At 42.6% G+C, this 25,723-nt stretch overlaps 1 protein-coding gene across 13 annotated transcripts in view; it reads left to right on the top strand.

Annotated features, from left to right (window-relative positions):
* Positions 1-25,723, top strand: part of OBSCN (obscurin, cytoskeletal calmodulin and titin-interacting RhoGEF) — a 201,046-nt gene that overhangs the window by 162,564 nt on the left and 12,759 nt on the right. For 9 of the 13 annotated variants that reach the window (XM_054057959.1, XM_054057967.1, XM_054057964.1 and 6 more), the window contains one exon: positions 892-5,256. In XM_054057959.1, the coding sequence (XP_053913934.1) occupies positions 892-2,383 (1,492 nt within the window). In that variant the 3' untranslated portion in view covers positions 2,384-5,256. Of the gene's footprint in view, positions 1-891; positions 5,257-7,879; positions 8,138-10,946; positions 11,065-11,386; positions 11,521-11,863; positions 11,977-13,661; positions 13,831-14,306; positions 14,389-14,989; positions 15,191-16,408; positions 16,470-17,534; positions 17,613-17,742; positions 17,916-18,529; positions 18,557-19,054; positions 19,208-19,966; positions 20,013-20,583; positions 20,662-21,806; positions 25,450-25,723 lie in introns of those variants that run through there. The other 4 variants (XM_054057970.1, XM_054057969.1, XM_054057968.1 and 1 more) reach the window with 2 other exon arrangements.

Below are 25,723 nucleotides of genomic sequence, written 5' to 3'. Positions count from 1 at the left end.
GGGAGCAGAATCTTGTTTTGACACAAGTTGCGTATTTACACAGGGATGCTAAGAAGTCCCAAATGCTTTGGGTATGTCAAAAAACCTAAAGTAAGGCCAGCAGAAATATGCTGATACATTACAATCATGCATCCTAGATTGGTTAGGTTCTCCTATGTCAGTTTGTGGTACTAGGATCAGGCTGTGTCTGCAATAACAATATTATGAAGAGTAAAAATAAGTATATTTTGGCATAGGTGACTTGTGCAGGAAATATTCCAACTTCCTTTTCCTGGTGTCCAAATGCTTCATGCGTTTTTTTATAATGTCACAGTATGCACGTGAAAATACAGATCTCTGGTCTCAAAAGAGTCTTTAATAAACAAAATAGAGATATGTTACATGTATTCAAAGTGAAGAAGCTGCTGACTCTACTGTAGAAAAGGGCATTTTGCCACTGAGTTTGATGAAGCCAGGATTTTACCAAGGATATTCAGGAAAAGGTTAAACTCCTGGACTGTTTAAAATCTTTGGGTGACACTGGGTCCAAAGTAACGTAGTAGGTGGTCAAAGCAAGCACATGAAATATAGCAACATCCAGAAGAACATTTCTCAGCTGGACATACTGGTTATGTGTTCATGCACCCAAGAATGTTAATGGAGCTAGGGTCCACCTGAGGGACAGGGCACTGAGGTTTTCCCTGGATCAAAAAGTAAGTGGAGATGGGCATGTGGGTGTGTGCGTTGCGTGTGTATCCCTTCCAAAATGACACGCTTCACCAAAAGCTGGAGTGCTCACAAAACTAACCCCACTGTAGCTCCTTGAAAGTCAATGGCATGTGCTGATGGAGTGTGGCTCCCAGAAAAGTCTCATCTTCCTGCCAACTCCATTCCACCCCTTTTTGTCATCAGAGAGGAAACGATAACCACGGTGGTGAAGAGCCCAAGACAAAGGGGAAGGGTTTCTCCTGCACGTTCTCCATCAGGTCATTCACCTTCCCGCTTCCCAAGAACAGAACTACCTCCAGAACCAGTTTACGTTTCAAAGATCAGGCAGCCTGTCCACAGGCATGAGCAGGAAGCAACATCGAAGTCTGCTGTTCCCATGCTTTTTGTCACAGAACCAGAAGACAGGCAAGGAGCAGCAGCTAGAAGTGTCACCACAGAGACCAACGTGGAAGAGAAAAAGCCCAAATGGGTCGAAGTGGAAGAAATAATTGAATTCAAGGTGAAAAAATCACCAAAACCTACAAGGAAAAGGGGCTCTTCTCCAGTAAAACAAGAAAAAGATGACTCAGGGGTGTTAACATTCACTTTTCCCAGCCCAAGGCCTAGGCGTTCCCCAGAAGATGATCCAAACACAAACAACTCCAACAATAAGCTGGTGGAACAATCAAAATCTTTGCCTAATGACAGTCTCTCTGAAGCCAATATCCAGCCTCTGGTGTACACAACTGAGCAGGAAGGACCTCAAATCAGCAGCGAAGACAGAAACTCCCCATGTGGGTCTGAACAGCTAGGAAATAATTCATTTATGGATTACGGAACCGAAGGAAAGAACTCCCCACAGGAAGCAAGTGTTCACTATGGGTCAGATGTTGATTCCCCACTGCTTGCCTGTGGGGGTGAGCCTTTGGTCTTCAGTTTTGAGACAGCTGCTGCAGATCAGCACGAATTTCTGTTCTCACCAGCAAGCCCAGAAGTTAAAGAGGAGGAAGATGAATTAGATGTATCTTGGCCTGTTGAAGAGGGGGTATCTGAAGTAATGGAAGATGTCCTTCCAGAAGAGGATAATGTCATTATAGTTGATGAACCAGAGGAACCACAGACAGATGACATTAGCACTCGGGACCGCAAAATCTTAACCCACAATGGCAAAGTATTAACTTTGGAAGATCTTGAAGATTATGTTCCTGAAGAAGGTGAGACATACAGGTGTGAAGATCAGAAGCATGCAGCAGAGAAACCCTGCGAGATCTCCGTGCTTCAGACAGAGATCAACGAGCCAACGGTTGGGAAGCCAGTGCTACTGAATCTGGTGAGACCTGTGGTGTCCGGTCCCAGGCAAACATTTTTCAGCCAGTTTGAGGAGCATGTTCCTGGGAGCGTGTTCGTGTCAGCATCTAGAGTAACTGGTGTGCAGTCTGTAGGACCCTCAAACATTTCTTTCCATGTGAGTGATACCTGCATGGCAGTGACACCTGGAGTGCATGCAGCAACAGCAGCAGCTTCTCCTGGTCCCTCTTTCACAGTGAAACCATCCTTCTGCACCGAAGTCCAGCTCTCAGCAGACAATGGACAATCAAGCTTTAAAACTGAAGTTTCCACAAGAACCCTCAGCTATGGGACTGTTGGCGAGCCTGTTACCTTGCACATCAGCACAGAAGACCTTTCCCAAAGCTGAGCAGCCGCAAGCATAATTTTCAACACAAAAGAAAGCAGCATTTTAGGACAAAAAAAAAAAACCCTAATAAAAACTGTTGTAGGTGAGGGGAATTTGTGGCAATTAAAAGGTAACATGTACAAGGGAATACCTTTGAGGAAAATATATTTAAATATGATATGTCAAGCTTTTCCAGTCTTAAAGGGAACATGTCCGCCAGAACAGTTTGTAATTGTAAGAGCTTTGATCAACATGAACATATATCATTCCGTAGTGGAGCAGTGATGGTAGGTTTAGGAAAAGCCTAATTCTCCTGCCTATGACAGAAATATAAATGAATAAGTGTGGTTTTGTCCGTGAACGTAAAAAGTATTTCAAGTGCCCATTTGTCCATTATGACGTGGCAAGAAGGTGAAAGTATCTAAGATTTTCAGCATTCTTCAGCAGCCCAGGATAGGAGGACTGTTTCCAGCTAACACGATCTCCTGTCACTGCATGTGTCTAAAGGTCAAGAAGCTTCACACTGCTTTGATTCTACTGTACACTTTTGACACCAACTAGCTCCATCAAAATTTCTTCATAAACCTTTCAACATGCAGAGTCTGGTTACATTATTCTACACTTCTGTCACGGAATGAAACATAAAGAAAATATTGCATTCCCTAGGGATGCAAAGGGCTGCTCAGACCTTTTGGTTGAAATTCTACTTTGACTAAAGTCAGTGGTGAAAATCCCACTGACTCGAGGAAGCAAAGATTTCATTATTCTCTTCTGCTTTAAGTAAAAAAAAAAGACCTTCTTTTTAAAATACTGCTATGTTCAAATCCCCTTCCTAGATGTCTAAAGACATAGCTTTTGTTATTATACTTCTAGCATAGTGGATTTATAAGCCATATCTTTTAAAATATAGATTTAATTAAAGTGCAGCAAAAGAATAAGGTGCTGCATAAAATGACTTCTGCATCTATAATTAAACACTAACACATACAAAGAGCCATAAATATGGTCTTTGTCAATAAATATTACTGCAAGAATATTTGGTCTCCTGTATATGCCAGTGGTGAAATATTACTGTTAGCAGATTGATAATGGATAATGTCTCCTATATGCACTAAGAGGACATCACTGAGCTACAACAAAGTAGCAGGAGCACAGAGACAGTAAAAGAAAAGATATCTTTAACACAAATGCCTGGTTGAAAAATGTATCTGTTCAAAATAAATAGGGTTGCTTTGGAAGCACTGCCAGTTACAATTGCATCATATTACTGTAATCATGTATGTTGAGCTGTCTTGTAGAGGTACTGCCTTCTGTTGAGTTTCTCTGGAGCTTTGCAGCTCAGTGGGAGCTCTGATTGTGAGGGGAAGGCTAAGATGCACTGAGCATGGCCCATTCCTGTTGGCTTCACAAGAAATGGATGATGCACAGACCCTCAGTTAATTGCTCAGCCCTGGAAAGCAATGAGCTCACAGGCCCAAATATCGGTCCTGGATGAAGTCAACTGGAGTTTGCCATTGATCTCAGTAGGACCAAGCACTGGCCCTCCCTATCTGACAAACATGTGGGGTGAAAAGCCCCAACACCTTTTCCCAGCTGAGTTGTTTACCACTGTCACAACAGAAAATGTTTTTATTCAGATGGTGCAGGGAAACCACAAGTGCTCAGACATGGCTGAATTTCTAACTAGCATGAAGAAAGAGGATCGAGTGAGTTTTTGCCTTAGAAATGTTTGGGTGTGATGTTGCCTGTGTTTCCCAGCTGGGTAAAATTGTGAAGCAGGGCAATATTCCTGCTAACAGAGATTGAATTCATGAAAGGTGCTTGTAGACAAGAATACACTATTTTCCTTCTGCAGGTGTACCTTGAACATGTGCTAACTAAAATGAACATACTGAATTCACAGCCTTTTACTTTCAATATCCAAACAGGGTGTTATGTTTAATATCATATGCACTACCCTCATACTATGGGATGCTTTTCCATTGATTACATGTGGTGAAAGAAGTCAAGCCTCTTTGACGTTACTCTCTCATTTTTTATAACATCTCCTTTGCTTATAGAGTTTGTTTTATGATTAAGAAATATGATAGATATATATTAGTGCTTTTCATATATTGCACTCTACGTTGGAAAGTAACAGACATACAACAGAGAACTACTTTCAAATCTGAAAATATTTCTTTTTTATTTGGCCTGACTCTGATCTCAGTTATTCCGGTATCAATCTAGAATAATTCCACAAAAGGAAGTGGATTTGGTTTGGATTTACAAAGATGCTGCTGAGAAAAGAATTTGCCCTATGATATGATAGTCTTCAAAAATATAATCTTCATCAAAAAGATAGCAAAGATGTGTAAAGGAACAAGGAGGTTTCCTCCTGTTATGGCTCTTGCTCGTTTTTTTCCAAAGAAGACGAAAAGCTGCAGTTCAGATGGTCATAGGAGAGATAAGGATACTTTGATTCATTAGCCCAAAGCAATTATCATCTGTTTACATTTTCTTTTGACATTTAAGCAAAACAGAATAAATTTAAAGGAAATTTTAAAATCCTATGCAGGACTTTGTTCAAAAAGTGAAAGGTTTATGAAAAGTTCATTACATACACTTTCAGAATGTTTTCCTAGAGGTTAAAAATTATGCTTGTAAGTGATTAAACTATGTAGATAACTAATGAGATGTGTGGGGATTTATTTCTTTTAGATGAAAACATGCAGCTGTATTGAAAATTTTAATACAAAGACTGTTTTATTAAACTTCCTGCAGGTAAATGGGTATTAATAAAGTGGAAACTTCAGTTTGCTTGAGATACAAAAAGAAAAAACCACACATAAAAAAAATGAAAAAAATAAAATGGAAGATATGCTGTTAGATGCTGAGTTTATATCAATAAATGTCTTGCATCAGCTGTCACTGAATTCACTGGGTTTCTGTCTTCTTCTCTGTTCATGGCACTCAGAAGTCCCTCAGCTCACCCACTTTTCCTGTTGATTTCAGCAGGAGTCAAGTTGCAACCCAGGAATATGGCTCTAGCTCAGCTTCTTATGGAGAGTTTCAGAAGAGTTCAAGTGAAAGAACTTGTTTTTAGGGAAACTTCCAACCCAGATTAAGGAGTCAATAATTTTGAACAATGCCTGTCTTCTTGAGTTCTTCTCCGAGGCCAGATTGGAACTTCAAAATATGTGTAATTCTTGTGTTCTTGGTTATTGGTTGAAGGACGTGTGAGGTGGAAACATTTACAATTGTGATTTTTGAATTTGGAAATGGGATGTTCAAGTTTGACGTACTTCAGCTAATATTGAAGTTGTTCACAGTATGCAACACCCCCAGACAGAATGGAAATGGGAAGGAAAGTGGTGGTATTAGCAGAATAGCACAGGAAGGACATGGATCTGTTGAGTCCAGAGGAGGGCCGGGAAGATGATCAAAGGGCTGGAGCATCTCCCATATGAGCACAGCATGAGCTCCAGTTTGGGCTGAAGAAGAAAAGACTCTGGGGAGACCTTGTAGCAGCCTTCCAGTGCTCAAAGGGGGCCTACAGGAAAGCTGGGGAGGGGGGCTCTTTATCAGAGAGTGCAGTGATAGGATGAGGGGTAATGTCTTAAAGCTGAAAGAGGGAAGATTTAAATCAGATAGTAGGATGAAAAGTTGTCTTGTGAGGGTGATGAGGAACTGGCACAGGCTGCCTAGAGAAGTCATGGATGCTCCATCCCTGGAGGTGTTCAAGGTTGGATGGGGCTTTGAGCAATGTGATGCAGTCAAAGGTACCTCTGCCCATGGCAGCAGGTTGGAACTGGGTGATCTTTAAGGTCTCTTCCAATCCAAAATATTCTGTGATTATATATAACCTCTCTCTATATATATATGTGAATATATTTTCATATATATATATATAAACTGTGAATATATTCTTTTATTGAGAGATACTAAGGGTGGTTCATGCCTTTCCAAACAGTGCAGTAAATGGCAGCTGCCCAGCTCATAGGAGAGCACCAGCTGGTGGCAATCACAACAGAAACAACAGAGAATCAAAATATTTATCTAGGGAAACATTTAAAGATCTTCCACGCAGCCCAGTGCTGATGAACACTGATGGGCATTCTGGGATACCATGTGAGCAAAACTCGCTTGTTGCATCAACAAACCCAGAACTAAATATTTCATAGCTGTGTTCATGGCAAGGACATTGAAAACAAAAATCAAGTGAGATGTCTTCAAACAGGGCTGATCTAAATGTAGCCTTCAACTTTTACCTGCTAAGTGCTACCATGGGAATTTACTTTCTTAAAGCTAGGACAGGAGGAGCATCAAAACAGATACAGGACATGCTCCTGTGTCAATGATGTTGACAAGTCAGAGCCGTTTATGTGCAAGTGTTCTTATTTTCTCTTAAACCACATGATGATTTGAGTTAACACTCTGGCTTGGCAAGCAATCCCATCAAGAATAGGATGAATTGTCTTAATCTGACATGCATTTTGTCTGTCTGTATGGTTTCTTGAGGGTTTCCCTATGTATTGTCTGTCCCTTTGTTGTGCCTCTTCAAGTTTTGTGAAATGTGTATTGGGCAGGAGAATGGATGAGATAAGCTCCTGAGGTCTCATGTTCCCATCCTAGCCTAGCAGCTACCAGTGCTGACTGGGGATGACGCCATGGTATTCTTCTCCTGAGTGGCTGTTCTGCAAAGATATATGCTTGAAAATCTATTTTTATGTGTGGAAAGCTTTTATCGTCTCTCTGCCTTCAAGACAGTGAGTTTCTTGAGGCATGTCTTGAGTTGTTTCTTGAGGCATGTTTCTTGAGTTATGTCTTCCTCTACATAATTCTTCCCCATATATTACTGCTGTACATTACTATACAGACCAGCTGATCTTGCTCCTACAGTATCTTGCAAAATCATAGTCTAGTAAAAATTTTAAAGTCTCAGGTCCATTCTAGTGCAAAGCCCAGCAAAAATATTCAGATATGGTGAAGAAGGACATAAACATTACTCTGCAAGGAGTAGCTTCTCTTCCACTGTCTCAGATTTACAGGCTCATGGAGCAGAGCAGCCCTCCCTTCTTTACCCCACCCTTCTCCAGAGTTACCGACAAGGCTAGTATCTGCTAACTCCTTCTCCTTCTCTGTGAGAATAACGTCCTCCTTGCACGTAGGGTCTGTGTCAGTGCAATGGGTCACCACTGGTTTCATTTCATTGATCTTTATGAAAGTATTTTTGACAGAGCAACCAACATAGTGTTGAGTTGGGAGACGGAGCCTTCGTTCTGCTGTCTGGGGAAAGTCTGTGTGTGTGTGTGCAGTGCGGCACAGTGTCCTCAGTCTGGTGAGATACATCTTTCCAAAAGCATGGTTTGCCAACTTTCATATTTTAAGTCTTAGCTATGTTCCCTCTCACTGGAATATTTCTCCATCAGCTCTAGGAAGGCAAAAGGACACAATTGCAAATATTTCCATGGGTTGGATAATACTGCCACTTTCTGTTTACTCTGAAGAGAGAAAAGCTGTTCTTCTTGTCTGTAGGAATGACTTCCTCACAGTCAGAGATGGAGAATACTGTCCAGGCCTCGCTTCAGCGTGCTGATAAGGAAATCAAGACAGCTCTAAGGAAACTCGTGGACTCGGCATCGCTGCTGGTGACTCTTCCCCCAGGCATGAGAGGAGGAGCCGGTGACCTTGGCTTTCCTGGGTCTGTTCCTTCAGGCCACTCACAAACAGCATCTGGTCCCTCTGTGCTAGTTCATGAAGCGAGTACTCAAACCCAAACTGCTGGAGATCATGGTAGGTTTGGTATAGTCTGGAAAATGTCCCGAGACAAAAATATCAGAAATGTCAATAATTACATTTTTCCCTTCTTTTTCTGTTTCATTGGGCTTTGAACAGCTGCAGATTAAGAGGGGACATTCAGACCCAAAAAAATAATCCCTGTGAGTTGGGGTTAAGCTGGACACAAGTTTGGGGCAGATCTTTCTAGAAACAGGTGGCTGAAAACTGTCTAAAGTAGGGTTTGGTTCATTACCTGCCTCAAATGGAATGACTGGGGATATTTTCACCTTTAGTCTTTCGACCCTGGACTTGCTTCAAGTTTTTTGCGGGGAGACAGTGGAGTGGGATTCTCCTTTACATTTAAAGAATTCATTTGGGTTTTGATTTGGTGGAGTGAGTAAAAGGTTGATTTTCATTTATTGTTTGCCATAAACAAGCGGGAAATATGTTTAACAGCCCTGTATCAACTGCTGGAGACTTTCTAGGATGTTCAGCACGTCGAGTTCCCCTTCATTTCACTGCCTCTGGAGCCTTGATAGACTCCTTAACAGATTCAATGTTATTCAAACCAATGATGTGTGTGTGACTGTGTTTTGCCAGGAGAACAAGCCTTTCATCTTTGCATTGTTTCTGAAAAAGAAAAGAAAGCAACTGTGATTAAGCAGCAACCTTTCTTTTCTGGCTTCTGCTTCTGCTGTAACCACTTGTCTAAGCTGTCTCCATGTCAAGTCAGACTAACTGTCCTCTACCAGTGTCAATTTAAAAGGATAACGTCAAGTAGCCTTCAGCCTTTAAACTACAGATGTTCAAAAAAAAAGATATTATTGTATAAAACTTAACAAGGATAGAAGTGTTTCATGGAATCAGGCCCAAAATAACGGCATCAAAAATGACAAGGCTTTAAAAGCTTTCTTCCTCTGTAGTAGGAAATCATCTGTGAAAAAAATCCTGTGGCAAAGAGGGATGATTCAAAAACCATGAAGTAAAATGTCAACTAGCAGATTATTTCCTTAGTCATAATTACAGGGATAACAGAACACTGAATTAGGTGGTTTTTCAGTTCTTTCATCTGAGAAAACTAAATGTGTTATTAATAAGGAGAATTATCTCAATAGGATGGAGATTTGACAACTGTCCCTATGATTGCGTGCTTTGAATAAAAAGAAGGCTAATATTTTGATAATACTGGCAATAGGAGAGCACAATCCCACCAACCTGGGATCTCTGACTCTGCCAGCAATGCCTTGAATAACCACATTTACAATCCTGATGCAGTTGTTTTATGTGATTTCTAGAAACTGCTGGTTTTTTGCAAAGCCAGACAGCAGCAAATATCCCCTAGAGCTCTCCCCCCAAAAAAGGCACAGATATGCCTTCAAAAAACTGGTTTATCTGATAAAATAATTAATAATAAAAGAACAACAATTCATGAACCACTATCAAACTGCATGATTTTTTTATTTCATTGTTTCTGTACGGCTGAGATGCCAAACAATATTCTGATGTAACTTGAGATTTGTAAATGAACTTCTCAGAGAACTTCTCAAAGAGCTCAGTGGAGGGCTACCAATGCTGATGTTATCACCAGGTCCCTCATATTAGCATATCTCCATATTACCTCCACACTAGTTGTACCCTCAACCCCAGCCTGGACCACCAGTTTTACATTGATTTAAGTTTTCACTGCTACAGTCTGTGATTGCACCAGTGAGTCAAGAGTTGCTGCCATAATGCAAAGTTTAACTGAAACATCCATAGTTTGAAGCTAACACTGGGCATGCCTGGAGGTATTTAAAAGATGTGTATACGTGGTTCTTCGGGACACTGTTTAATCGTGGACCTGGCAGTGTTAGGTAAACAGTCGGACTTGGTGATCTTAAGAGTCTTTTCCAACCACAGAATCACTAGGTTGGAAAAGACCTCCAGGATCATTGAGTCCAACCATTCCTATCAACCACTAAACCATGCCCCTGAGCACCTCATCCACCCATCTTTTAAATACCTCCAGGGGTGGTGACTCGACCACCTCCCTGGGCAGCCTCTGCCAGTGCCCAATGACCCTTTCTGTGAATTTTTTTTTTTCTAATGTCCAGCCTGAACATCATCATCAAGGTGTGGCCTCACCAGTGCCGAGTACAGGGGGAGAACAACCTCCCTGGACCTGCTGGTCACACTGTTTCTGATACAAGCCAAGATGTCATTGGCCTTCTTGGCCACCTGGGCCACTGCTGGCTCATGTTCAGTCGGCGGTCAACCAATACCCCCAGGTCCTTCTCCTCTGTGCAGCTTTCTAGCCATTCTTCCCCTAATCTGTAGCACTGCATAGGGTTGTTGTGCCCCAAGTGCAAGACTCTGCAGTTGGTCTTGTTAAACCTCATACCACTGGTCTAAGCCCAGTGGTCCAGCCTGTTCAGATCCCTTTGAAGAGCCTCCTTACCGTCCAGCAGAACGACACTTCCACCCAGCTTAGTGTCATCCACAAGACTTGCCTTTCACGAACCCAAATGATTCTATGATTCTATGATTTTGTCGTAGTCATAGCCCCTACTGACTGTCTTTCTTATTTGTGTCTGTGTGCATTTCCTTACAGAAAAGTTAGGCTTGCCCAGTCGCAATGTGCCACCATTCAGTCTTTGATGTTATTCAAGCCCTTTGCTTCACGTGGTCTTCTAAAAAAGGCCAAAATCTTCTCTTAGCTTCAGCTGAGTTCAGACAGACTCAGTTCTGACACAACGCAGACTAGAGGTGGCTCCAAACGTGTGGTCTGGCTTTCAGGTGTGCCATCATATGTGACATGTCTAACTTGCCCTATTTCTGCTGCTAGGCAAAGCACAAAAGCAGATTCCAGCTGCAGAATCAAGTGGACCAAAGCCAAGCCCTTCCCTTGAAGAGACAGCAGCTGGAGAAGAAAGCACTCAGGAACGCACTATCCCTATTACCAGGTAAATGTCCACTTTAAGACAGATTTCTGAATATGGCAGACAAGCAAGTCCTCTGAGACAAAGGAAGCAGGTGGTGACTTTAACTGATTCTTGTAGGTTTATTACTATTTTTAGAATCCTGTTCACACACGCATTGTTCAAGAAGCATAGAAAAGGCTGGAAGAAAATTAACTTTCCTAAAACAAAATTCTTCTTGTATTAATTTAAGTAAATAATTATTCGTCTTGTGGTTAAACACACAGATCAATGGCAGGGCATGATCCCGTATCTCTGTAGTTGTATGTGACTGTGGTATGATCTTTTCTTTTGGGCTTCATGAAAGAACACCTCCAGCCACGGGGGCAGGAAACTGGTACAGAAGAGAAGGAGATGTGGTTTGGGATGTACACAGTGAAGTTTATATTGAGACTACAGAAAGAAGATGTGTTTATAAGACTGAGGATAAGACCCCAACAAGTAAGCAAGAATCTTGTTTCTCTCTCCCACCTTTCGTGATTGTCATTGCCTTTTGTTTTGTCTATAGCTCTTTGTGATTTTTGTGTTGAATACTTCCATTTTTGGGGCAGTCACTTTTTATTAAGCAAAAATTAACACATAAGTGTGAAGATATAAAGCCTAAAAGCAATGCCAGTATAAAGAAAGCCAAATATATCACCATATCTTTTGATTTGACACTAAATTAACATCATACTCTAAATGGCAAGCCCTATAAATCCCATTTGAGTAAATCAACCTACATCAGCACATCATAAGCAAAGTTATGGTATTGTGCATGCCACAAACCCTTGTGTCTCTCCAGGTCCTCCCTATATGCAAGTGACAATAGAGGATGTGCAGGTGAATTCTGGGGAGCAAGCCAAATTTCAAGCAGTCATTGAAGGAACACCTCAGCCTACTGTTTTGTGGTTTAAGGTAAGTGCAGGTATTTCTCTGGATGAGAATAAGGACTACAGAAAAGAATGTAAAGCAGTATTTCTGTGCCAAATTTCTTTTGTTCTTTCATTCCATGCCTTTTACATTGATGCTGGGTCTTATCTATAGACTTTGTTGAATGACCAGCAGTTCTCACTGGAGCCATCGGCCATGCATCTCACCCTGTGTTGTCTCTGGAGTCACTGTGTCTTGTTTCACAGAGAGGGCAATCAATCTGGTTTAGGAGGAGAGGAAATAACCTCAAATTGTGCAGGGGGAGGTTTAGATTTGATATTAGAAAAAATTTCTTTGCTGAAAGAGTGGTGAAGGATTGAAGCAGGCTGCCCAGGGAAGTCTTGGAGTCTCCTTCCCTGAAGGGGTTCAAAAAGCATGTAGATGTCTCACTTCAGACAAGGTTTGGTAGGCACGGTCGTGCTGGGCAGATGGTTGGACTTGATGATATTAAAGGCCTTTTCTAACCTTAATGATTCTATGGCTCTGAGGACCAAGATGGGCAAGAAGGCAGATTGGTTTGAGAGCCACAAAGTCGTGTGCTGTAGTTTTGGAGCTGAGGATGGGGTTAAGAGTGGCTTACTCCAACTGTCAATGTGACTTCCAGACTCTGTATCTTTTCTGCAGCTAACTGGTAAAATTAGTGTGACTAAAGACAATCAATAGAAAGGAAGAAGAAATAATTTATTGTTCCTCAGAATACTATCATGCCTCTGATTTCTAGTAATTTATAACATCTGGTACTTTATGACTGCTACCAAGCACTGAGCTGGTGCTGCCATGATGTGATTTACTGTAATACAAACTTGTGCTCCAGTGTAATAAGGAACGGCTCAGAGACCGGCATTTCATGTAAGGGAATAGGGTTGCATCAGTTTATATTTATATTATTATGTGGCATTTATCTGGCATTTTACTGCCGGGTGGGGACATCTTGTAAGGTCCTTCTGCAGGTCTTCATAATCTACACTTTGTGTCACACGTACTCCCTCCTGTACCCCTCTTTTCATAGCATTTATGAATATACTAAGCAGCAAAAGTCCCAGCACAAGCTGGATTCTGGGCAGGAGCAAAGTATGCGATCCTCATGCTCCCTGGGCTGGCTGTGCAGACATGGTGCACGGGAAGAGCTGAAGAATCATAGAATCATAGAATAGTCTGGGTTGGAAGGAACCTCAGAGATCATCTAGTTCCAACCCCCCTGCCATGGGCAGGGACATGTCCCACTGGATCAGGTTGCTCAAAGCCCCATCCAATCTGGCCTTGATCACCTCCAGGAATGGGGCAGCCACAACTTCCCTGGGCAACCTATGCCAGTGTCTCACTGCTCTCATAGTGAAGAAATTCCTCCTTATGTCTAGTTTAAATCTGCCACTCTCCAGTTTATAGCTATTGCCCCTAGTCCTATCACATAAAAACCACATAGTCCTGATATTCCCTCCTAAGCCTGTATTTCAACAGGTGGGTTGTGAACCAAGAATGTTACTGGGTAATGTGAAAGCAAAGAAAGAGTTAGCCATGGGGTAGTTCTTCAGCCAGGATTTTGTTAATGGTATTTCGTAGCCTAAGAGGTCTATGCTGTAGCTTTGCTCCTGTGTGTCATTTCTTGAAGAGAAGAAACATGTTTTCCATCTTGATTTTCCCAGAGTCAAAATATCATTTCATTCTTTCAGGGCACCTCATTGCTGGCAGACAGTGACAGGATCCATCAAGGGAAGCAGGGAACAACCTACTTCTTAGTCGTGGACAATGCTGTCTTGGAAGACGGTGGTGTTTATACCTGTGTTGCCAAAAATGCAGGAGGGGAAGTGTTGTGCAAAGCAGAGCTTATCGTACATGAAGGTAATGTCATTCTTTCAGTTGTCCCCATAGCTATTTCGATCTGTACTCTATAGCAGTCATCGTCTGGTTCCCATACGACATCGACCCTGTATCACTGCATAGCATTTGTGTGGCAAAGTCCAGTATAAATGCAAATGACCTGATGACCTACATATATATACAAATAAGATTTTTTTTCCTGTGCTTCAGTCTACATCCTGAACTGGTACAAAGGGCCACAGAAATAAGTGGGGCCATGTCTCTGGTGGTGTTTTGCTCTTTAGCCTGGATTTTCTGATTTACAGCAGATGAAGACACAGCCCCAAAGCTCATGATGACATGTTCTGTCATTGAACAGCTTCACTTAACTCTATGCAAAAGTTTAGAGGATCTTTGTAATTTTTGCAGCCTCAAACTGTCCTGCAATAACTTTTCATGCTATTAGCAAGGCATTGTTGTCTGAATACTAACACTCCTCTTTTCCTTCATTTCCAAAGCTAAGAAAGACCAAGAGGCAAAGAAAGTGGCAACGAGGAGAAAGCTCCACTCCCTTTATGAGGTTAAGCAGGAGATTGGGAGGTAAATGAACTTTTAACTTTATAGTTTGACTAATAGAGAATACCTAATTGCCCATCTGAATTGGTTTGTGTGTGTGTAACCAGAGGTAGAGGTGAGCCCAGCACTGGAGAAGTCTGAAAAGTTGAAAATATTGGCAGAGGTGGGAGGTCACCCCATCACAGGTTTGCTGGAAACACTTTCCTAAGGTTTCTGACAGAGGATGGGAAGAGTCCATACAGGCCATATGTCCAGGTAGCTCCAACCTTTTTCAGGCAGGATAGGTGCCCAGGTATGCCTCCTAAGCAACATTAGCATCACAAGTCCATAGTGATGAACGTACAAGCTCCGTGACCATCTAAGTGATCCAAGAGCATCAACTCTTGTCAGCACAAAGCTGTATCACCTGAAAAAGCTTTTCCCTGGATTCCCTTTTATCTTGCTCGGTTTTGGAGACAACCAGAAGAGGGCAATAGCACCTCACATACAGGAAGATCAGTGTTTGAGAATTCAAGCCCTGAGCAGCAGGAAGCTGTCAAAGGCTGGGACATGGAAAGGATTACACATGCTGTGCAGAAGGCTTTGAACCAAGTCTGAGCAGCGCTTGTCCTTTGATTTTACACAGGGGCTGCTTCAGCTTTGTGAAACGAGTTGTACATAAAGGGAACAGAGTGTCCTGTGCTGCCAAATTCATACCTCTACGAAGCAAGACGAAGGCTCGAGCACATCAAGAGAGGGATATTCTAGCCTCTCTATCCCATGACAGAATTACCAGGCTCCTGGATCATTTTGAAACACGGAAAACATTGATTTTGATTCTGGAGTTGTATCCTTTTCTGTGCTGCTTCTACAAGGAGCTTGTGAAGTTCATTTATTCAATAACTAAGCAATTAACCATTTTCAGGTTTTGCCTGAGATTAAAGAACAAACACAATCTTTCTCTGCAGTGCAGGATAGCATAGCCCTGTGTGCTTTTCCCTGCTATTCTTCTGCTGCTTTAGGAAAAGCCATGATTCGTACACACAAAATTGTGAATGAGTTAAGCACCAGATCTCTTTTCTGAAATGTCTGGAAGTGGACTCTGTTCCTGTGAGACCCGGTCTGGTGAATAGCAGCAAAAGGCAGTGCAGAGTTCAAAACCCCATAACCAATGTGTAGATTTTATCACAAATGATAACATGTTCCTATGTGTAGGGAACACTAGTTTAGAGCAGCCCAGTTCATAGAATCATAGAATAGTTTGGATTGGAAGGGACCTTAAACATCATCTGGTACCAAACCCCCTGCCATGGGCAGGGACACCTCCCACTAGATCAGGCTGCCCAAGGCCCCATTCAACCTGGTCTTCAACACCTTCAGGGATGGGGCAGCCACAGCCTCCCTGGGCAACCTGTTCCAGTGTCTCACCACTCTCACAGTGAAGAAATTCTTCCTTATATCAAGCCTAAATCTGCCCCTCTCTGGTTTATACCTATTCCTCCTCGTTCTATCACTACAAGTCTTTATGAATAACCCTTCTCCAGCTTTCTTGTAGCCTCTTTCAGGTGCTGGAAGGTCACTATAAGATCTTCTCAGAGCCTTCTGTTCTCCAGGCTGAACAAGCCCAACTCTCTCAGCCTGTCCTCGTATGGGAGGTGCTCCAGCCCTCTGATCATCTTTGTAGCCCTCCTCTGGACCTGTTCCAACAGCTGCATATCCTTCTGACATGGAGGATTTCAGAACTGGGCACAGTACTCTAGCTGAGGTCTCATAAGAGAAGAATAGAGGAGCAGAATCACTTCCCTCACCCTGCTGGCCACACTTCTTTTGATGCCGCCCAGGATACAGTTGGCCTTCTGGGCTGCGAGTGCACATTGCTGGCTCATTCCAACCTTCTCATCAACCAGCACGCCCAGGTCCTTTTATTACACTTTTGAAAGAAGGACACTTCTGCAACAGAGATTTTAATATATTATACACACATCACATTCCTGAGATAGCGGTGGTTACAAAGTAAAAGTAAGCATTTAACTGTAATTCTGTTTTCCATTAATGCCATTGTCAGATGCTCCAGTGAAGAGCTCCTTGACAGGTTATTCAAGAAGAGTGTGGTCACTGAAGCAGAGGTAACCTTTCTTTCTTATTTGAAAGTCCAGTATTGGTGGGTACTACCAAGCTTTCAACTGCATTTTCCTTTTTGAATATGAGCAATATCTTTGAGCCGGTGATAATCTGTTAAAACAGAATCAGCCTTTAAGGCATTTCCCCATCAGCTTTCATTACTGAGTTGAGTTTCTTCAGGGAATAACTAGAAACAGCCAGTGATTTTGACCACCAGCATTTCATTCAGCCTAACAAAGATGATATTTGCTCTGTTGTCATCATTTCTTTGCTATCTGATGTCTTTGCTATCACCTGGATCTCCTGTATTTTTACTGGTTTAATAACACTGTATTCTCTCACAAGTATACTTCTATCCACTCCCTTTCAGTCTCCAAACTGAGGGCTGAAATTACAGTTTCTAAGGGATTTTTTGAGGTCCTTGGTGCTCAACACTCAAAATATCTCATATCTCTTATCTAGTAGCCAGATGTCCCATATTTATTGGTAAAACTAGTATTTCTTAGAAACCATTTGGCTTAGAAGGGACCTTTAAAGACAAAATGTGAGCTAACACTGTAAAACGTCAAAGGTAGAGGACTTCTGAAGCTGAAGCTACCTGTAAATCTTCACTCCTTGTTTAGTCATAGTCAGACTGGATCTACATGTGGTCAAGAAAACAGGTTTACAACACAGTTTTAAAATGTATTTATTTATATTGTAAAAGCATTTGCCTGATTTGCACCAAAGCAGAGATGAGTTTGAAATAGATAAGTCAGACAGTTCATAAGCTTCATCAAACTTGAGGCCCTCTGTACCTCTTTTTTCATGTCTGTAGAGTAGGGTTTTTTAAGTAAAGCCTTTTTCACGTATAGAAGGCTCCACCAGGGCACTGTGGCCTCACAGGAGGCCCAGCTTCGTTCCACAGGGTTTGGTTCACCTTTTATTTCAGCTGCAAGGCCAATACCAGAAGTTCTTTTTGTTTTAAAAGTATTTCTAGTTCAGTATCTCCACTGATACATTAAAAAAGTTGGTGGAATCAGGGGCCCTCTTATTTACTATTAATGTCTAATAATTGATTTATTTTTTAGGTCAAATTGTATATCAAGCAAATTTTGGAAGGAATCAAATATCTTCATGACAACAACGTGCTTCATTTGGATATTAAGGTAATGTACAGAGGCAGGTCTAGTTTATTATAGCCTCTTGTTTGTCAGGGGATTCAAGTTATTCTTAAAACTGAAAATATTGCCGGCTTTCAATAAAAGTTTTTCCCTTTTATTTAATTTCATTTCCTAGCCACTGAACATCCTCATGGTTTATCCTGAAAGGGAAGACCTTAAGCTCTGTGACTTTGGATTTGCTCAGAAGATCACCCCCTATGAACCTCAGTTCAGCAAATATGGGTCTCCAGAGTTTGTTGCCCCAGAAATTGTATCTCAGTCATCAGTGTCAAAAGCAACTGATATCTGGTAACCTGTCATATTTCTAAATAAATTCTGTCTTAGATGGCCTGAATTTCCATTTATTGTTAATATGTAGATGGAGTAGCAATAACAGCACAGGAAAATGAAAGTGAACATTGAGAATCCAAAACCCACTCGGGCTCTTTGAGGCTCCTTCTGTCTATTTTGTTCAACCACAATTGACTTCTGACAGCTAATTAATACAAAGGAGAATCTTAGAGAAGATGATTTGTATTAAAGATAGCAACAAAAGAGGTTGATCCTTAGGAGCTTTCTAGAAAAGGCAAACAAGCTCAGAAAAAAAGTAATTTGAGTCTTCTCCTCTATCTGTGCTTTTAAAAGGGCGGTTACTTAGAATCATAGAATAATTTGGGCTGGAAGGGACCCTAAAGAACATCAAGTTCCAGCCCCCCTGTTCTATTTGAGAACATGTTTTTTAAATGTTGAAAGAAAAAAGAAATTAAAGTGTGAAAACAGCTTTTGGGATTTACTTTCCTTGGAAGTGTGAGGAGAAGAAGGTGACCTTACTGTACCAGGGTGTCTAGTGGCAGGAAGAGGGGCAGTGTTCTTGAGAAGGATGGATAAAAAGTGATGAACATGTGTGTTCCCTCTCTCCTCAGGGCTGTTGGAGTCATCACATATTTAAGGTAAATAAATCTTCTTGGAAAGACCCATTCAATGTCCTTTGTCCATTGGAACCCTGTACTTTTGAATGAGGAATCTGAGTGAAACACTGAGTCCTCCTATAAACAAGAGAAATTCCTTTTATGGTTTTCTCCTTTACTCACTCTTTCCTGGCTGCTCAGGGCTTTGATCACGGTCTCTGCTTGAAGACCTGACAGCTGCTCCCCTTGCAGTGGTGGCTGAGGTTCAGTCTGGCCTGTTTTAGCCAACACCCCCCTGTAGCTGTGCAAAATCAAACCACTAATTCCTTATCTGTGAAGCAGGAATAAATAATTCCCTTAAGATCCATGTAGTGCTGGAGTGAAACATGCTTTGTTAGTGGACACACTGGTCACAAGCATTGCAAGCCTCATGCAGGAGTCCCTTGAAGCCCTACGTAAGCATTTCTGCTTCTGCCATTTGAACGGTAAATAGAAGTCTAACATCTGTCTTGTTTTATTTTATGGTGTTCAATAAATTAGCTTAACCTGCAAGTCTCCATTTGCCGGGGAGAACGACAGAGGAACCCTTCTAAATATCCAGAACGGGGAAATTTCATGGACCATTCCTGATTTTGTTCACTTGAGTGAAGATGCAAAGGACTTCATAAAAGGGATCCTACAGCAGAACCCCAAGTGAGTGCACTTTTGGGCCACCTACTGCCAGTGTGTGATGGTGTTGGTGTCATAGAAGGCAGATCTCAGCTCATCAGAGCTGAGGTTGTTTTGAAAAGGAGAAAGCTGAGTGAGATGTGGCACATTATATCCTAGTTCTTCTCTATCATTCCCCATTGCCCAAAACACAACTTGGCAATTTGCCAAATTAGCCTGTTTAGTGGAATGGTGATGTCCTTAATCCTTAGCTTCTCCAAGCTGATGTGTTTCTGAAATGACATAGAGAAGTATGAAGAGCAAGGACTGGAATAGAGAGAGTTACATGAGAATTAAATAATAATTACCACATTCATTCAGCAATTTCAAGTGTAAAAGGCAGCTTGAAGGCATGTTTGAAGGCACTTGCTTTTTAATTTAATTTCCATTCTTCCTGCCTGATGCAAAAGATATTTTAGCTCTGTCCACCTAAGGAGTCAAAGACACTCACAGGGCTGCTCTTGATGCCCTTGAACTGGCTCCCTCCAGAGTGCCATGGGGTCTTCCTGAGGATCTGCAGGGAGTCTCAGGCTGAAAAAGGAGGATTGTTTTAGCTCAACAGAAGGAAACCTTGCATTGAAAGCCTCTGTCTGTCCTGTTGGCTTCTCAGCTCTAAAACAGCAGCCTAAAGGCATACACAAAAGTGTACGCCTGCGTCCACATGAAGCAAGCACCTTCAGGAAAATCTTGTAGTCGCTGTTGGAGGTGACTCGCTACTAAAATGGTGATCTTTTCTCTTATCAGAGCCAGGCCTAGTGCTTTGGACTGTCTTTCCCACAAGTGGTTCATGGTAAGTTTGTCCTAGTTCTTTATTAAAGTCACCAAAAATATTGAGGTTGGAAGAAATCTTTGGAGGGCCAGCTCTTAAAGCTGCTTGATATTATTGCTGGCTTATCTTTACTCTTGGTCTCCTACTTTCTGTCCTACAGAGAGGCTCAGGTATAGACCTCTGGAAAGAGGAGAAACATTGGTATTTATATGCCAAGATATTTTTCCTTTCAAAAGATAAAGATTAATACTAACATGAGCAGATATAACATGTCTGTATGGAGAGGAAATTTTGGCTTTGCCCAGCAAAGTTTCTGTGCCTTAAATCCCTCGGGAGAAGAGCTAAAAGTTAGCAACAACAACAACAAAAGGAAATGAATAACATGCATTGAGAAGGGCTTGTTTTCATTATTGAAAAAGCTGAAATTGTCTACAGTTTAGCAATGAGGGGATTGTAGCATTTGGTCTATTGTAACTCTCCTAAATCAAAAAATTCTGGAAGGAGAGAATTGAAATAAAGCCCCTAACTTCTCAGGAAATGAAGTCACGATTTCTTGATCAATGATTTATTTTGCTTTCATTCCACTTGGCAGCACAATCTCCCCCTCGACGCTACTCATTTCATTAATACCAAGCAGCTCAAATTCATTGTGGCTCGGAGCAAGTGGCAGGTGAGTTGGCCTTAATCTATATTGGTTCATTTTAGTATGACTATATTTAATTACATTTGCATCTTTTAAAGGCTAGGGCAGTGGGCATGATAGAGATCTAATCTTGGCTATAAATGGGGAATAATCCCAGAAGAGAGTGGTCAATGAATGTGGCAGACATAAATTACCTATACTTTTACTGCCTGTAAATCATTTGCACTAACGCAGATGCTTTCAAGACATATGGTTGTGTCTAAGTTAGGTAACCTCAGCTGCTTTTGCAGGTGGTACTGAGCTGTAGACAGGTCGCAAGAAGATTCCACTTTTCATAGAATGGTTTGGGCTTAAAGAACCTTAAAGATCATTCTGTTCTAACAGCCTACCATGGGCAGGGACACCCTTCCACTCCATCAGGTTAATCAAAGTCTCATCCAACCTTCAACACCTTCAGGGATGGGGCATCCATGACTTCTCTGAGCACCCTGTGCCAGTATCTCATCACCATCACAGGAAAAAAATTCTACCTAATATCCAATCTAAATCTCCTCTCTTTCAGCTTAAAACCATTATCCATCATCCTGTCCCTGCACTGCCTGACAAAGAGCCCCTCACTACCCTTCCTTTAGGCCCCTGAAGTTCTCTAAAACAATCAGTTTGATTGCCATTTGAAGATGCCTGTTTCTCTCTGTTGTGAAGACAGCTGCTCAACTTCAACCGGGATGTCTCACATGGCAGAAGTTAGAGCAGATGAATCCTACCTCCTACAGTATAGTAGGTCTTCTGTTGGCTTAAGTCACTGTAGGTTCCACTGCAGTCAATGGATCTAAGGCCATTTACTCCAGCTAGCCTCTCATCTGAGCTGTTCCATTAAAAGCTGCCTTTCCATCTGCTTTGAGTGGCCAAATTGTCTTTGAAAATTCAAGCAAGGTCCTGCTTCCGTGTTCACAACAAGTATGTCCCCTGAGGTCAATTAACCTCTCTGAATGAGAGAAGAGGAAGACTTGGAGAGCAAATGAGGCCTGGATTGACGATACGTACAAAAGGGTGGCAATGTGTTATTAAAGTAGTATGTGTGGTATTTAAGAGTGCGGAATTTCATTGTAGCTGCTTGCTTTACCATACTCCCACCATGTTTCCATCTGACCGTGCTGTGTTTTGCTTTTCAGCGGTCTCTGATGTGCTATAAATCCATACTTGTAATGCGCTCTATCCCAGAAATCCTGGAAAGGACTCATGATAACACTTCCCTGGCCATCTCCCGACATCTTATAGAAGAAAGCACTTCGTCCAGTACCAGCGGCTCCTCTTCAGACAATGAGAACTCACATTTCCCCAAGAAGAGGCACTTTGGCTCTACACCTGAACTGCATTTGTCCATATTTGATGCACCAAGCCACCAGGAGGCTCCAAAACATCCGAGTGAAGAGAAGCACTCCAAAATCTCAGTCCCTCCAGTAAAACCAATGAGGAGGAAGTATGCTTCAATGAAAGCTGAGGTGGGGGACAAATCACCTACAGAAGGTAAAGACCTCGTGGCAAGTACATTGGAGGAGAAAAAGGAAGGGCTCCATCCTAGACTTCAAGATGAAAGAGCAGAGCATTCCCAAAGAAGTGATGCTGCTGAGCCTTCACCAGTGAGGACTTCCACAGAAAGCACACCACAGAAAGAAAGAACAGACATATTTTTATCTGATAAGGATGGAATTGAAAAGACTGGGGATGGGACAGAAAAGCCACCTGTCTGTGTTCCTAGACAGAGTGTCATTAAAAGCACTTTCTACAGCCAAGCAGCTGAGCTACCTGCAAGGGGGCCTTCCTCACCAGGCAGGGAGTTCAGGAGGCATTTGGACAGAGCCAGAAGGACTTTCCGGAAAGCTGGATATTCGAAGGTGCCCCTCAGTGGTCTCCGTGAACCCCTTCTAGAACAGTTTGAATTGGAAGAAGAAGGAAAGTCTGACGATGGAGATGATCACAGAGAAAGTCTGCTTGGTTCCTTGACAAAATCAGCTTCATTTGACACTGCAAGGAAACCACCACATCCTGCCATTGCTGGTGCTAGCCGAAGCCGTTCCCTGGATGACTACAGGTTAAGAGCTTCAAGATCAGTGAGGGAACAAGATATTTTGGAAGAAGACTGTGATATATTGTCACAGGAAAGTTGCCCTGAAGGCAGTGATCACTGTGACATTTCTTCAGGGCCTTCCAAGGGATGTTCCGTAGATACTTCAGAGCAAAAAGAATTCAGGAAAGCCAGTAAGGATTGTTCAGACCAGCTCCCTCCTTCCACACGATGTGAGGATAATGGGTGCCCGGCTGGTTTTGTGCAACAGGTAGAGAGACCTCCAGTGTCACCTCACAGGAGTGAGAATAAGAAACATTTATTGAAGAAGTCAAAAGCTTACGTTGATGAGGATGATGAAGATTTGGAAGGCAAAAGCCCTGATCTGACTGCCCAGTGCTCAGGTGTAACTGCATCATCAGCTGAAAAACATGAAAGCATGGAGCATAAATCCTCCCCTGTCAGTGCCTCTGACACTGCTTTTCAGGAGAATAAGCAGTCCGTTTCAACTCTTGCATGGTCAGAGACTACGTCCAAGTCAGCCCCTACAGGTAATGGAGCCGTGTATTCACCCCAGGAGTCTGCTCACAGTACGGACATCCATTCGGATCTAAAAGGTGGAAGCTTGCTTAACAAAAGGACAGCCCCGGTTCCACCTTGGAAAGACAAAAGGCAGAAACATTCACATGAGAAGACCTCTGCTCATGGTGCTGCCAAACCTGATCTCATGGAGGATGAAAGCTCTGTTGTTTTAACAGGTGCACAAACAGCAACAGATTCACTTTCAATATGTAAAGACAAAAGTCAGGATCTTCCTGGTCAAAGTGTTCCAGCACCTACTGTCTTGGTGGGCAAACAGGCAGGTACCCTAACTGCTCTACACACAGCTGATGAAGGTGTTCATCAGAAACTGAAGACTTGTAAAGAGGCGAGATCTGCTGTCCTGGAGGATGAAGGACTGGGTATTACAGGAATCACTCAACCATCAGCCCATGATGGTAAAAGCCAAGCGCACATGAGGGCTCCTGTTAAAGTAGACACAGCATCAGCCATCCTGAAGGGAGAGCATCTTTTTGCCCCAGAAGTCCCACCACCAAAATCAATGCAAACTTTGGTCTCTGATGGAGCACAGCAGGCTGAAAGAGAATGGCCAGTTCATAGCAAGGATAGGCTTGCTACTCTGAGGAGTGAAAGCCCAGCTATCGCAGAGGTTGTTTCCAGTTCGGCCCATGAGGCTGAAATTGAGGGAGCTAAACCCCAGAAGGTTTCTGAAGGCAGTGGCATGGTGCCTGCTGGTCTGAAGAGCAGCCATCCAGTTACAACTGTGTTCTCCCAAAATACTGGCCTCCCTTCGATCTGTGAGAGTGAAAAGCAAGAACACCCAACGGTATCACTTCACAGTGAGGCGAGATCTGTTGTGACCCCAAGTGGAAGCCAAGCAGCTGGACAGACCATGCCTGCTCCCTTCCCCAAGGCTGGACATCAGGTGTTTGAGCAGCACAGGACTGCCTATCTCAGTGGCAGAGTTTCTGCTGATCTAGAGGGTGTCTTAACTGCTTCAGAACCAGAAGTTGCTCCAGCTTCAGTCTATGAGCCAGAATATGAGGAACACCCAAAGTTTTATGGTCAGGCTAGAGGCTTTGCCTTAGAAAGTGGAAGCTATGATGCTGGCAAAACTGTCCCACCATCTCTTCACAAGGATCAAAGTCGGGAGGTCTCACATCACAGGTCTTCTTTCTACAGTGATGAGGAGTCTGCTGTGCTGGAAGGCTTAGTGGATGAGATGGTTTCCCTCTCTGAAGAGATGAATGTTTGGGCAGAGTCAGTTTCTGGTGAGGAGGAACACAGAAAGCATATCTCTTCTCCCACAGAGATGTCCTACAAAAGCCCAGGTAGCCAAGCACTCACAGACACCTCCTTCCCTCCTGTAAAACGGGGGGAAATAGAAGAAGTCTCTGAGCTGGATGACTTTGCAGAACCCTATCTTGTTGTGAGCGAGGAGTCAGTGGTGCTGGAAGGGCAGGAAGCACAGACAGTTCCTCATGAATGTGAAAATCTGGAGGATTTAGCATTTGAAAGCGCCATTTCTAGCCAAGTGAGTGTTTCCTCAACAGACAGCATGGACACTGGAAAAAGACCCAGTCAAGTCTCAGTGAGCAAGAACACTGGTAAATACCCAGAAGTTTCTTTAGTGAAAATCAAAGACCTCTCAGATGAGACACCCAGCCTTGGCAGTGGAACTCAAAAATTTGACATCTCAGAGGTAGAACCTGCCTATTTGAATTTCTCTGACTTGTATGACATTGTCTATTTTCCGTTTGAATTTCTGAACTATAAGAAGCCTTCACCCAAACCACCTGGTAGACGGTTTATACCTTTTGGTGAAAGGGCAAGGTCACCTCCTGCAGGACATTTGCATAAGGATAAAAGACTGTGCATCAGAGAAGAGGCAGCAGACAAGAACAGGAAGAATCGTTTGGAAATATCTGAGGATTCGAAGGCAACTCAATTATTAGCCACAGGGAAAGGGTCAGAGAGTCATAAAGAAATGTATGGCCTCCAAAAGGACTCAAGTGGTAAGCAGAAAAGCTCCTTCTACAACAAGCCAGGACTCTTTAAGCCATATGCAAGGTCTCATTCTGTGGAGCAGTCAGTGGAGCTGAGTCTGAAGAAGAAAGTAAAAGCTTCAGTTGCCCATATTTCAAAAATCCTAAAAGGAAAGATATCTCCTGAGCCAGAGACAGAGGAAGGTAAATATTTTACTCTGTGCCTTCATAGATTTGCTGGGCTTTGCTAAATCTGCCTTTTCCTTCCCCCTCAGTGTTTCTGAGGTTGTGGTTAGACAATCATTGCAAAACTGTCCGTGGCAGGATATGAAATTAGCAGTCTTCAGCCCCACCACTAGCTCTCTGTTACTGGCTCACTTCAACGCAGAGTCAGCTGGGTTAATCTGCTGATGAAAGTGGCTTAAATTACCCTGTTTGAGTTTGCACAAAATCAGATCAGGGCTGGGTGGTGCTTTCT

This window comes from Cuculus canorus, chromosome 2 (assembly GCF_017976375.1).
Source record: "Cuculus canorus isolate bCucCan1 chromosome 2, bCucCan1.pri, whole genome shotgun sequence".
In the NCBI taxonomy this organism is placed as follows: Eukaryota; Metazoa; Chordata; class Aves; order Cuculiformes; family Cuculidae; genus Cuculus; species Cuculus canorus.
Note: the sequence above shows the minus strand (reverse complement) of the source record. Positions and strands in the feature narration are given on the sequence as shown.